This window comes from Acanthopagrus latus, chromosome 3 (assembly GCF_904848185.1).
Source record: "Acanthopagrus latus isolate v.2019 chromosome 3, fAcaLat1.1, whole genome shotgun sequence".
NCBI classification, from domain to species: domain Eukaryota; kingdom Metazoa; phylum Chordata; class Actinopteri; order Spariformes; family Sparidae; genus Acanthopagrus; species Acanthopagrus latus.
The window spans coordinates 20,041,006-20,055,628 of NC_051041.1; the positions used below are offsets into that span (position 1 = coordinate 20,041,006).

At 44.3% G+C, this 14,623-nt stretch overlaps 1 protein-coding gene across 1 annotated transcript in view; it reads left to right on the plus strand.

Moving 5' to 3' along the window:
- Positions 1 to 14,207, plus strand: part of dlgap3 (discs, large (Drosophila) homolog-associated protein 3) — a 31,629-nt gene extending 17,422 nt beyond the window's left edge. The window contains exons 4-13 of the mRNA XM_037094161.1: positions 1 to 103; positions 664 to 880; positions 2,334 to 2,345; positions 2,450 to 2,988; positions 3,927 to 4,021; positions 4,983 to 5,202; positions 6,141 to 6,435; positions 6,533 to 6,624; positions 6,841 to 6,987; positions 7,612 to 14,207. Of these exons, the coding sequence (XP_036950056.1) occupies positions 1 to 103; positions 664 to 880; positions 2,334 to 2,345; positions 2,450 to 2,988; positions 3,927 to 4,021; positions 4,983 to 5,202; positions 6,141 to 6,435; positions 6,533 to 6,624; positions 6,841 to 6,987; positions 7,612 to 7,938 (2,047 nt within the window). The 3' untranslated portion in view covers positions 7,939 to 14,207. The remainder of the gene's footprint in view (positions 104 to 663; positions 881 to 2,333; positions 2,346 to 2,449; positions 2,989 to 3,926; positions 4,022 to 4,982; positions 5,203 to 6,140; positions 6,436 to 6,532; positions 6,625 to 6,840; positions 6,988 to 7,611) is intronic.
- Positions 14,208 to 14,623: the final 416 nt, after the last annotated feature.

Sequence of the window (14,623 nt, forward strand, 5' to 3'; positions counted from 1 at the left end):
ATACTCGTGTAAGCAGTGCACGGACTCCTACCCCAACAGCCGAACTACACCCAAAACCCATACCCGCTCTCGCAGTTACACTCGCTCTCTGACCAGCTCACAGGTAACAAAAATGTTGTTTATTTGTATTAAAGGCTTTTATCCTTTGTTTCAGTGTTTTGTGAAGGTTCTTGGATTTAAAATGTGTGTTAAGTTAATCTAACAGAAGCTTCACTCTCCCACAGAATACACTTTTCCTGAAATGGCAATCCCGCCTTTAATACCTCGACTTTATGACATCACGCTACATCATCATGGCACATAATTTGCACAATTTATGCCTAGCAGCAAGTTTGATACATAATTAATACTTCAGCACAGCTGCTCTGTTGTTGTTAGTGGTGCTGGCTCAGGCATGTGTGAGCTGACCAATTAGAGGAGACTGGGTATTCAGGAGCGGGGCCTCAAAGAGACAGGTGCTAAAACAGAGCGTTTCAGACAGAGGGGGAATACAGTGTTGAAGCACTGGACAGAAAGGGAAAACTTGTGTTTTTTGAGCATTAAAGCATGTAAACATATAATATAGAATAAGATTATGAGCCTGAAAATGTACATAATATGTCTCCTTTAATTATGTTTCTGAATCGGGATCTATACTACAGCAGTGTGTCTCTCTTCCTTCAGCTGGGAGACACGCTGAACCGTCAGTTCGAGTCAGTGTGTGAGACCATGTTCGGGGAGGTGGAGTCTCAAGCCGTCGAGGCCCTGGATCTTCCCGGCGTGTTCCGCACCCGCAGCCACAGCTACGTGCGTGCCATCCAGGCCGGCTGCTCCCAGGACGACGACTGCCTCTCCGTCTTCTCCATGTCGGGCCCCCAGGGAAGCATCAAGGGCGGGGCCGGTAAGTGTGCGGTGTGGCTCACCAGCACTGTGTCTCTGTGAGATGTGTGGTTGTCTTTTTATGTGGTGGCAACCTGGTGGGAGACACAGTGGGACGGCCAGTGGGAGAGGGGATTTTGTGACAGCTTGTGTCTGCTTACCTCGACAAAAGACTCTGACACACAAACCTCACGCACAAACCTCACACGCACCAACTGCAAAGCAACATTCAATGAATGCATCCATTTTTAATGTAATTTCCTCTCGTGTTCTTTTGATCACCATGATCTTACTTTTTCAACCAAGCCTTCTGCTCCTCTGCGGCACTATCTTTGTTTTTGTGTGTATACAGTATGTGCATGCTATAAGCATCGACGTGTGTGTTATGTTATTGTGCATGCTCTTTGTTCTCTCTCATCTCCCGCTTTTCTCTGCATCTCCTCTCTCCTGTCGACCTCCCTCGTGCGATTGCGGTTTCTCAGGCTCAGTAATAGGTACAGGAACACTGGTGATTATGATGATAAGTCAGAGTCTCCAGCTGTTCTCTATCTATAGTATGTCTGCGTCTATTCCTTCTGACTCTGTGTCACTCTTCTTCCCTTCTTTGTCTGAAAAATGGCTGTTTTTGTGCATTTTGTGAATTTTTAATGATATTTTCCTCTTTGTTTAATCTCTGCAATCACACTCTTACACAAGCCTAATATACTTTTCATCTCCAATAATCTCGAGTGTGAGAGACAGAGTGTGTGTGTGTGTGTGTGTGTGTGTGTGTGTGTGTGTGTGTGTGTGTGTGTGTGTGTGTGTGTGTGTAGACTGCAGAGCCACTCAAATGCCTCACAGGACTCCAAATTCCAAGCTTATACCAGAAAATCCTCCCCCTGATACTTATTAAATCCTCTGTGAGCTGCGATATACATTAACCACAAACACACACGTGCACGGTACGCAGTCTCAAGTCACACATAACCCTGAATACATGCGCACCCACACACACACACACACACATACTGGAGCTTATAGGGCTTCATGGTAAGGATCTTTGTAAACTGTGACAAGCTGGTTGGTGATGAAGATGCTTGGCAAGAAATGCATTTTGATTCTTTACTCACTGAAAATAAACTGTGTGTGAACGAAGGCAGAATCTGCGCTTCTCATTTTAATATTTCCCTCAGGAAATTGCTTTATCTCCTTTAGAAGCAGAGTTAAGTTGGCTCAGGGGGAGAGGTTTTTTTCTCTTTGTCACTTCCGTCATGTCTGTCTCTTCCACCACTTCACTCCCTGCCGCTCTCTGAAAATCAAACCACAAGCTGATTTTCGGTGAAAAGACGGAGAGCTTTTTGAGGTGCATTTGTAAATCTCTGTCATCCTGCACTGGCATTATTTCTCATTGATTTTGTTCTTTTCTCTCCCTCTCTCTGCACTTCATGTCCACAACTTCCCTCTTTTCACCATTTCCTTTCATTTTCTCCTTTTAGTGTGTCCCTTTTGTAAGTATCCACCTCCCCTGTTCCCTCTTGATGTAGTACCCATGTTGCCTTTAACAGCCCACTTTGCCTCTGTCCTTCTTTCTCCTTCTCTTCTGACACTTCAGTCTTTCCTTATCGTAAAGGTGCTCCTCCCCCACTCCCACCTCGCATGTCCAAGTCTTCGCTCTCGGTGCGAGCCCAGAGCAGCACCGAGTCCACCCAGGATGCCTACTTCCAGAACAGCGGACAGCTGACCTCAGGCTCAGGCCCTGGGCGCCCCAAGCAGCACAGCAACTCCGTGGACCTGGGCAGCACTGACGGCCCCTCAGGTCGCACCTCCAGAGGAGGATACTACACCGCCACGGGCCCTGGAAGATCCCGACAGCACAGTAACTCAGCAGAGAGCCTAGATGGGGTTAGGAGTTCGAGGGAGCTGGTGCCCTACGGAGGGGGTCCAGGAGTTGGGGTGAGGGCCAAACACAGCAGCTCAGCTGACAGTCTGCTGGAGGGGCCACTGAGGCCGGCACGCGAGAGGGACAGCAGGGTCGGGGGCAGCCTGGGGAAGTCGGTCTCGCTGCCTCAGAACAGCATCGTGCTGAGTAAAGCTGGGGGGCAGGACGACGGACGTGGTGGGAGGAAGTGGAGGCCGTCCATAGCTGTGCAGGTGAGAAAGCACATTCTCTCCACCTTTACCAAAATTAGGTTGCATCTAATTAGTCTTAATTCAATTTGTTAAATCTTTTGATCTATAAAGTGTCAGAAAATAGTGCAAGATGTCCTTCACAAGTCTTCAATCCAAGATTGCTTGGTTGGCATGACCACAGCACAATCATCACATTTGAGAAACTCAAACCAAAACATGGTAAATGATGTGGTGCATTTTTGCTTAAAAAGAAAATTAGTGAAATTATTCATTATCAAAATGCCAAGTTTATCTGTGGACCAACTAAAATGTCAATTGCTTAATCATTTCAGCAAGAATCAAAACACAATCATAATTACACAAGGTAAATGTTAGAGAAACATGTGCCAAGAGAAGGATGAGAAGATTTATGCAAATGTTATGTTTGTGCATTTACTACAGAGCAAAGTCGGGAATTGATTAGTGTAGCATGGAGACTTGTCGGCCCTCCACAAAGCCTAAAAGTATGCTATCAACACTCCTGACTCACTAATTAACATGACAAATCTATGCGTATGTATCTATAACTGCTTCTTGGCGACCTCCTGGAGTGCTCCTTCCTGTCATGGATCTGCTCATGTGTGTCTGTTATGATATGAAGCCACCAGGAGCTGGTTTGCATATTAGCAAAGATACTGAAAGCAGAGTGAGACAGCTATCCAGGCTCTGTCCACCATCAGCAAATCTGTTTAGCATCAGCTCACTAATTAACAGATTATATCTGAGAAAAACCAAGATAAAATCCAAAACGTGTGAGTGGAATCAGTCTTCTCATCGAGGCCCCAAATTGTACCAGTATGTATACCAAAACGTCTAATTGTTCCTTTAATTCCAGTTGCGTATGAAGTCATTAGGTTGCAGTGTTTCAGCAGATCCCCCTGCACTCTGACCGTGGCACTTTGTGGCTGCTTCTGTTTCAGGTTGACAGTTCAGAGACTCTGTCAGATTCAGACGCAGAGGGCAAAGCTCTGACAGAGGTCCACTCTATAGGAGTCCAAGTGGAGGAAGACAAAAGGTAATGAAAACACAACTAAATGTCAAAGCATGGAAAAAGTATTTATCCTTGAAATCTCTTCTCGACTCGGAGTGTGTTTATTTAGCCTGACATTTAACTTGCCCTTAATTATGGACACAAATTTGAAAACTAAGATGTGCGTTTGTTTATTCGCTAATTTAGCTTTGCCCCAAAATATGTGGCTTCATCAAGAGCTTTTTGTCTTTCCAGAGTAATTTATGTGAATAATTTTAATATGTAATTTGAAAAGCCTTCATTTCCCGGGCGCCCAGCAGTGCAGCCACCTATGGTTGATTTCTGGGCTAGATCCCATTATTTCATTTAACATTTCATCAGACATCACAGCTTGAACCCAGTAACACTTTGTTCCAAGGAAGTCTTGTTTTTCAGCTGTAACCATGACTACTGCAACTCATACACGCAACATGACTTTCACATGTTATGCAGGCCTTCTCCTAATTATATCCAACATGCCTTGCGGGTCAGAATCTCACACATGCATGTGAGCAGTCGAAGCATCACATCCTCCCGAACCCCGCACAGTCTTTGATCATGCACCTGTTAACAGTGTCCCCCGACTGCTGCAATCATGAAAGGAGACAGTGTGACGTCCGGGGAGAAAACGGGAGTGCGAGAACAGAAATCTGAGTCACACCTTGCACCTCATCAGACAGCAAAGAAGGATGAGGGGAGGTGGGGTACAAACTTGTGATAGAGTAAACACTCATCACTGAGTCCATTGACATGACATTTGCACACACTGGTGCGTCATATGCCAGAGGATTTAGCAGGGCTTATCACAAACGCTTGAATCGTAGTGACTGCAGTGACAGCATGACTATCCCTGCTCAAACGGGAATGTGCAATTATTCGGGGGAATATGATTTGAGAAAGGCGTTTGCATGTGATACTCTGTGTGACTGGACGGCCTCTGGGCCTGCTGTGACTCCCCGTGTTGCAGGCGGGCTCGTTTCAAGCGCTCCAACAGCGTGACGGCGAGCGTGCAGGCCGACCTGGACCCCGAGGGCTTCCCGGGGCTCAGCATCGCCGTGCCAACACAGGACAAGAGTCTCCAGTTCGGCTGTTCCTTCCAAAGACACTCGTCAGAGCCGGAGTCTGCTAGCCAGTACACAGAGTGCCACCGCACCGTCCACACACAGGGACAGTGGGCCTACAGAGAGGTACGCGTGCCATGATGCGCAAAAAACTGATCACCCGAATCCCTTTTGTTTGTTGAGGAACTTGCATTGTTTACAGCCATGTTTGCTGGTTAGCTCTTTGTTAGAGGCAACCAACTGTAAATCAGTGTTTAGCATGAATCTTGGGCAAAAATGAGTTTGTTAATGAGCATCTGTCCACATCAGCAGTCTCATCACATGCAGAGTGGAGACCTGTTGAAAAATAATGCTTCACTGTGTCAATACAGGTCAAAAACCCTACTGGCTTGGAACAGTCGACATTTTGAACTTGTGTCTTGCTGAGAAATGACAAAAAACAATAACAATGTCATGTTTGTCTGTTGAATCCAAATCTACAGTCAGGAGACAATTAGCTTAGCTTAGCACAAAGCCTGGAAACAGGGGGAATGTGTTAGCCTGGCCATGAGTTGCCAATTTTCGAAGGATTTAACAAAGGTGTTATTGATTTTGATTACTGATTTTGTTTCCTCCAGATGCATCCCGGCTGGGTTTTGTTTCAAACTATTCCTTTAAACCTGTCCAGTAAACATGGTTTGTTTTTAAAGTAAGAAATTCAACTGTCATGGTTCCAGGGTTTAGCTCAGTTGACTTCTTATTTTATGTTCAAACTTTATCCTTACGTGTCATGATTTACTTCCTGTCTTTGTCAGTTTTCCCGCCCTTCTTCTGTGTACCCTCTTTCTTTCTTTTCAAAAGCAAAGAACTGTGAAAAAAAAATCTCCAAGCACCTAGTAGCAAAAAATTATTCAAAAAATGATTATATCAAACACTATTAAATATTAGACGTTTAATCACTTGGATGTCTAATTACTACTGTACCTTATCCATCCATTAGTGAGTGAATACCACTAGGTATTAGAAGGACAAGTTCATCCTTACAGTCAAATTAATTGCCACTCATCTAACTCATGTTACCCCAGGACTTTATCCAGAGTGGCTACACCACTGAGCCCTGCCCAGCAGACCCACGGCCCCACCAGCACCCACACCTGCCCCCACGCTCCCACTCCCCTCTGCCCGTTGCCTCTGAGAGAGCTTGGGCAGGTACGCCGTCCCTGGAGGGCCCCCGGAGCCTGCCTGACTCGGGCCGAGCCTCGCCCTGCATGAGGGACGGAGAGTTCTTCTTACGCCTCCTGCAGACGGAGGTGGAGAGGATGGAGGGCTGGTGCCAGAACATGGAAAGGGAAGCAGAGGAGAACGAGCTGCCAGAAGAGGGTGAGTTCGGGAGGACGATCAAAAGGATAAGAGATAAAGACAAATGATGAATAATTCTTGGATTTCTAAAAGTACTCGTGTGCTGTTTCCTCCCCAGTTCTCGAGCTGATCCGAAATGCAGTTGGCAGTGCCCAGATGCTCATGTCTCAGAAAGTCCAGCAGTTCTTCCGCCTCTGCCAACAAAGTGTGGTGAGTATGTGTGATTGCATCTGAAATCATGACAGCACACATTAGATATGGTGCGTGGTTTTGCCCAGATTCAGTATTGCTCAGGGCAAAATTAGCTTGGCTGCAAAAGCACAACTGCAGAGGCTGGTCCTATGCAATCTTGTCGTCTTTCACAAATCCACATATTACTTTGTCACTCATCACTTATTGTGTCCCATCTCCCTGTGCTGCACCCAGGACCCATCAGCGTACCCCCAGCCCACCTCTCAGGACCTGGCAGGCTTCTGGGACCTGCTCCAGCTCAACATAGAGGACGTCAGGGTCAAGTTTCAGGACCTCCAGAGGCTCAAGGACTTGAACTGGAGGCTCCCACCTGAAAAGAAGGTGAGAGGCCCGGGGGTCCAAACAGCCCTGGTTTCCCTGAAGCGCTCCCCCAGAGCTAAGATGGCAGTGTGCAGAAGAGTGGCGCAGATGGTCGTGCCCTCCCAGCCTTTGCAGGCTGTGAAAATACAGAACAGCAAGAGGATCTGAGTCGAGCCATGAGATGATGGAGTTTTAAACTGATAGAAATCTAAATGCATTTGTGCATTTGTTGCAGCTGTTCAGACAGATGAGAGTACTTGTCTGTTACAATATCGTCTACTCACTGATCAACGACTTGAATCTTGATAACAAACTAACAATTGTCTCTCTTTTCTTCTTTTTTCATTATCTTTGTTGGCCTTTTCTTCTCCCATTTCATTTCCTTTTTATGCCAATGCATGCTGAGGTGCTTATTTATTGTTGATTTTGGTTATTTGTCTGTCATGTCTTGGCCCGCGATTATCCCCAACTTGAATTTTACCTTTTTTTGTTGCTGGTTTTGCTCCTTCTCTGTCACATTCTTTGTTTCTCCCCACTTTTTTTGCATGGGACCCCTTTCGTACAAACCCTTTTTTTCACCACCCAACACAATAAATCCACTGTCCGTTGTCATCATATATCTACGTCTCACCATCGCTGCGCCAGGAGGATAAGAAGCTTCCTCCTCCCTTACCAAAGAAGCCAGTGGGCGGGGTGAGCGGCAGCCTCCGGGCAGATAGCATCGTGGATGGTGGCGCCGGAGGTGGAGGAGGAGAAAGAGGAGGCGGGTCAGGGGGCCTGGTGGTGCCTCGCCTGGGCGGACATACCCTACCCATCAGGGAGAAGTCCCTGGACCTCGGGGACCGTCAGAGGACAGAAGCAAGGAGGAGGCTGCTGCAGACCAAGCGTACCGCCTCCTTTAGGCAGAACTCGGCCACGGAGAGCGCCGACAGCATCGAGATCTACATCCCAGAGGCCCAGACTCGACTCTGAGCGTCCACTTCCTCACTTTCCCTCACTAACAATCTCGGTCTTTCTATGAGCCCGGTTTTGGATCTTCTGTGGGTCATTGCTCTTTGTCCTCTCCCCTCCCTTCAGCATCTCCATCACGTCACTTACCACAACTGCTAATTTCACCTCTCTTGCTCATTAAACAAGCAATGACAGCCATTTTAGTGTCTTGAAATGTGGACGTTTTACTGATACAGAAGCCTAGACCTGAAGCAGTAGCTAGCAGATGTGAATAATGGGCTTTTTTAAGAATTCTTTTTGGTTGACGACAAAGAGGAAACAGTCCACTTTTGTAACAGTAGTCAGCAGAGGTTCACGCAGTAGTAGCATGCCTGTGCGTGTTCACCTAGCACTTCTCCATCACTGCAAATAAAGGGCTTAACAGGCACAAAACCTCTGTGTGAGGAGAAGACAGAATCTCCCAGTGAATCCCTTGTTGGCATCTCCCCAATGCCATTCGCAACGGAGTCAGCTAAGATACATCTCTTCACGGATGCTACCAGTATGGATGAATAAACATGGATTCACTCTCACCATCACTTTAAATGCCCTTAAAGTCAGATGGCTGACAATCCCCAAAGAACATCCTCCAAGCATAGTCAGTCAACTACAGCTGGCTCCTTTCACCCAGGTGCCATCTGTCCACCCAGGCACCCAGTCAAAGAATATGGAACTATTTTCTGCCTCTTTCCCCTCGTTCCTCACGTCCTCCAACAACCCCTCAGCATTCAGCAGTGAGGCTGTTTGAATGTGCAAGTGCTATTTGTACATAGTGTGCACACTCATGTTTTGCCAAAAGGAGTTTTTGCAGTGTAGCATCACAGCCTTGACAGCGAGAGAGCATCGCAGACACAAAATAGAAAAAGACAGAGCCGTTTGCTTTTTACATAGTCTCTCTGAAGTTTGGAGTGTTCAGGGGTGGGGTTTCTGGGAATTTTTAGGGGGGATATATTTTTGGTGGCTGTTCAGGACTTTTACTGAGAAGGCCCCCATTTCACTGTGAGACTATAGCACCACCGAGTGGTCACATGAGGACCCAAACCAACACCACTTTGTCTGCAGAGCGTTCTCTCCACCCTGAGTCAGGAATTAACAGACGTGATGAAACAGCCATGAAAGAAGATCAGTTTCTTTAGTCTTTTCTTTCCCTTGACACACAGTGTCTTTTCTCCTCTCTTCTATCGAATACTCAGATTGGACCTTTCCCGAGACATGTTTGCGTAGTTGAGAAGATGAAGCAAAAGGAGGAGAGCTGGCAAAGTCTTCGCCTAACTTGGAATACAGTCCTCTTAATTTAGCACAAGGCTGATGAGGAAAAAAACAAAAGGAGTCCCGTTCAATGTAGCTCCCTCCACACCCCGTCCAAAGAGTCATCACAGAGAGGAAACCATCAGATGTGAAACGACAGAAAAGAAGCTACTTGATAGTGTTTGGTAAATCCACTGAGATTAAATAACACTTTTCACAAATGGCAACGTACTGTATGTCTGCTGCACTAGGTGTTCCTTTCCCCCTCCTCTTTATTTACTTCTTGAAATCATACTATCCGGACAAAGTGTAGCATGATTTTTAAAAGCTTTGAGGGAGTCTCATTTATGAATTTGTGTCCGGAGCAGACGTTTCTAATTGAAGTAGTTTGTACGGATGGTGCATATGTAGGCTCGTGTGCGTGCGTGTGGCGTGAATATGAAGGGCTTGCGTGTCATGAGGGACGTGTGTGATGAAGCCCAGTGAATACTAAAAATCCAAATCAGCCATTTTAAAGAGAACGGGGAAGAAAAAAAAAAAAAAAAACACACACAAAATATGGGGATGACCAGTTTTCCTTTTCTTTTTTTCTATTTGGATGGAACGTGTTGGCAAAATGGGATATTTTAATGGGAGATGTATATTTTATAATATAATCTACATTTCTAGATTAGTAGAGACTATTGAGTACAGTATATGTAAAAAAAAAAAAGCATATATCAAATGTGAAATTCTACAGTATTATTATGATAGATTATAGCATTGTGTTATACTACAGCTGTGTGGCATATCCAGACTCAGTACATGTGAAAAAGAACTTCAAATGATTATTATCTTCAGTTTGTGAGTGCTGGGTCGGGTTCACAGGGTATGTAACTGGCAAGAGTGTTACTTGCCAAGTATGGTCCTCCATAGGCCTACTGTATATCTGTCTGTGGTTCGAACAACATATACTGCTGTACATCTCCTCCCTGTATTTTCCTCTTTAGAACCAACTACATGTGCCTAACCAGCTATATGTGGAGGTTTCCTTTGAACACAGTTTACAGTATATAAATAGAAAGATATGTAAATAGAAGAGTATAAAATCTCCAGAGAATATTGTCGAGGAAAATGTTTTTATTGTACCGACATGCCACCCTTTGTCTCCCCTTCACTCTCCCTCACTCTCACGTGCAATACACACTTAAGACTGGCGGACCTTTTCGTTGGCGTCGACACTGCATGTTTTATGTCGACCTCATTTGAAAGAAATTTAGCAGAATCGACCTTTTCGACTGACAAAATGTAAGCCAAATTTTGTAGCCTCTGAACCATTTTCTTTTTGTGATCGAGGAAAAAAGAAATTGAGATTTTACAGTGCAGTTCTTTCAACGAGTCGCTTCTTTGTACAAAGATTATATCCACGGAGGACAATAATACTGACGACCTTGAAACAGCAATTGGTGTTTTGATGTGAATCTTAACAGATCAATTTAACCACCTCCGAGTGGAACGAAGCTGCCCTGGCGAAGAAAAAAAAAGAAAAGGGCTGAGAATCATGTTTAATTCATCTGCGGCAGTGTGGGCTGTAGAGCCGCCTTTTTATCCCCTCATCCTTCTCCTCTGTTACCCTCCAACTCGACAACATCTCGGCGGTGTTTGACACAGCCCTCATCAAACAAAGCACAAAGACCTGCTTTTATACTGTTACTCCACTGTGAAGGCCTCTTGACTCCACCCTCACAGCCCTCGCACCTACGCACGGAGGGATGGCAAGGTCTTTCTATTACGAGTCAGGCTTGAGGGACACCAGGAATCAAAGAGGCTTTGTGGGATATTTATCCGCCGTAGCAACTACTACTTCTTCAATTCTCGCTGACTTTCTCCTCTGTACTTTTGATCACATGTTGAGGTGTTAGCCAGCCACCTTGCCTTGAAACAGGTCCATTGCAAACACACTTTCTGGTGGTAGGATTTCCATATTTTCTGTCCAGTGTTTCATCCATCTATCCTATATCCTCACTGTATGAATACAAGAGCCTCAGCTTAACATAGCGCCTGGGTGTATAGTTGTACAATCGTGATCTGAGCGCTCACCACCACACCACACGGACTTCTATACGAACCCTTTCACCTCTTTCTAGAAGTGCAAAAACCCCTTGTGGACAGCCAGACGGACAAGTCAACTCCGAGTACCTCAGTTTCTAGCAGCAGTGTCTCCAACCCCGACCCAAGCCTCTGTCCTCAGGGGACACCACACAACCGACGGACCCAGGAAGTACAGGACCAGATCAGTCCCGCAGGAACTTTGTCCATGTTCTTTAAAAGACGGGGGTGGATCCACTAAGCCCAGATTCTCCAGTAGCCATTTCCTGAGACTGGAGTGAAAGGAGTGGTGGTTGAGGCGAGAGCTCAGTTGTAGCCAACGTGTGTGTGTGCTGTATACTGTACATCTGCAGGAGGGTTGTGTAGCAGCAGATTTGAGTTTTAGTTATGTCGACATTTCTGAGAGGCAGAGCTGCTCTGGAGGAAAACGCAAAGTCGGTCGGTTGAGTTCAACCTCAGCGGGAGAAGCCAAAGGAATGTTTTTTTTCTGCTTTCCAAAAACCGAGCAGCTGTCAAAAAGTGGTGAAAATGACCATGTCTTGTTTTTTTTCTTCACTGAACAAACCCAGTTTTTCAGCAGTTGAATGCTTGTAACTACCCGGCAACAGCACAAAATGAGCAGGAATTTAATGTGTCTGTGTTGGATTACTAGATGACATACGTGCAATGATTCCTGTAAATCTCTCGTGCATTTGTAGGCAATTTAGGCGGAGTCCGCCACTGACACTGAAAAGTACTTTGTATAAAAGTAATTATGGTGAGAGGATAACCCTTTCACCAAACTCCTTTAACTGAACACAGCAGGCCAAATTATCAATTGGTTTTTTCACGCACTAATCAGTTTAGTGATTTTGGGCTATTTTGCCACCATGATATGTTTTATTTAAGACAAATAGAAAGAAAAATATCTAAAATACACATTTTACAAAATCTCTCTCTTTTTTTTAAACTCTAAGATACAAAAAATAATTGTCTCAACATAATTAATCACCTTGAGAAGTTTTATGATGATAATGGGTTGATTATTGTAAGGTATTCTATCTTATTCACCTGCAGTGTCTTATTTTTGCCTGAACATAGATGGAATTCTACAAAACATATCCGCTTCAGTAGCTCCAACATGCACCAAACTTTCCAGCTTTATTCCCTCTAGTTTGTTCATAAATCATTCATCGCCTGGTTTTATTCCAAAAAGTTGTTTATGCAGTATTTTATGCTTTAATGTAGGCAGATGGTAAAATGAGAGATTCCAGATTCCCTCTTTAAAAACCACTGAATCTTGTATCGAACTAAACAAAACAGGAATTTTGAACCTGGCTTTATTCAGATTTCTGTTCTACAAATGCTGCAATATTTATTTATCACAAGGAATAATCAGTTAAGAATACTTAATGTGAGCAATCACCTGCTGATGTTTCATTGCTGATATCTATTGGTTCAATTCTCGCCCTCTTCACCTGCAGGGTTTTTCCTCAAAACGTTTTATTTGGTTCATCTCTCAGAGGTTTTACTCTCCTCTGCCTCCAGAGCAGCTCACACCCTTGAAGATGTTTAACTGAAACTCTGATGTGCCTTTAGCTCTGAGGTGTAACTGCATTTGTGTGTACAGTGTGTGTGTGAGTGAGTGTGTGTGTGAGTGTGTGTGCGAGCATGTGTGAGCGTATCTACACAAAAAATGAATACCCTGCCACCCTCACGTTTACAAAAATGTAAATACCTGTTGCCAGTGGACATTGCTCTTCTCAATATTACATATATTGTTATTACAATATGATTATTATTAGTATGATTATTGTCATTAAAAGGATTAATTATCGCCATCACTCTCATTATTATAAACGGTGTTGTCAACTATAGCTATGGGTAAACATTGTTCTGTATTCAAGGGCGAGTCTTGTGTACACTAACAAAAAAAAAATAATAGTTGAATCTCTTAAATCGCTGCTACCGAGGAGACGGAGTAGAAGAGAAGCAAACTGACAATAACTCTGGGAAGACATTTCTTTTCTCTGGGATCAATGATGAACACTCCCGTGAGGAGTGAGAGATCACCAAAAGAGGAAAGCAAGCGTTGAACGGATGGACTGAATGGAAGATCCAAACATGAGACCTTTTTCTTTCTCCATGTGCATTTATTCCACTCTGAACTCTCAGTTCTGCCCGAGGAGGAAAACAACACGGACATCAAGCCGACACAGACTCTACTCTCTCTGTATTCTGCTCTATAATGTAGCAAAATCTCAACAGCCCCTCGTTCTCCACTCTCTCCTCCTCGTTCATCTCCTTCTCATGTTTCTCACTGAACACCATGATTTTTAACCAGACGGGTTTGATACGGCGAGCTTTTCTGTCTTTGAGCTCGGCTTTATTTCTTGAGTTCTCTTCTTTTATACGTTCGATTCAGTGCCAAGACAGCATATTGTACATACAAACATTAAATGCTTCTGTTTTTTTCCTCCGATTAAAACAACTGACTGGGAGCATATAGCAATAGTGATGCCATAAGATGTGAACTTTGTTTCATAATGCCACCGGTGATACACAAGATGCATGAGAACGCCACAGTGAGCTGGAGATGCTGGATGGTTGCGTGCAGGGCGGCAGCGGTGGTGGTGTTGGTGGTGGTGGGGGGCGCGGCGTTGCACAGTGACGTGTAAAATCATGATTCTGTTTGTTGTGTTGTGGTTCTCATATGTACATACAAATTTATTTATTGATCTTGTATGTTTGATGGATCTAGATGTGTCAAAAGGAGCACGTCCTGATAGCGCTGAAGCCCAGAGAGATGGCACACTGTGACGTGGTTTACCCCAACACAGAATGTAACACTGTCAACGTTGTCAAAACATTTTCTAATGGCTAATATTATTACTATTAATATGATTATTATAAAGCTATTTTAGCGAGTTAAATGAGGGGTGCTGTGTCTCCTTTGTCTTTCTTTGGTGTTCATTTTCTGACTCTGATGAATTTTTTAAGCATTATATTAAAGGGACAGTTCACCCCACAAAATCAATATCTCCAAAACTCGCTTACTCACACCATATATCGCTACAAGTATGAGGGAAAATATGTGGTTTTGATTTGGGGCTGAATTGACCATTTAAATATTCATGGCTAAATAAGTGCTCAAAAGTGTGTTTTTGGCAAAGTTTGGATATAAAACTTTCTTGGTTATTATTAATGAAGAGTCGATCAAAGACTCATAGACACCATCAGGACTGTGTGGGTGTGGTATGATAGACAGCAGCTTGGCAATACAAACAAACAAACACAAACCTTTTTTTTTTTTTTTTTTTTTTAGTTTGCTAGTGGGATTTTCTTAACTTTT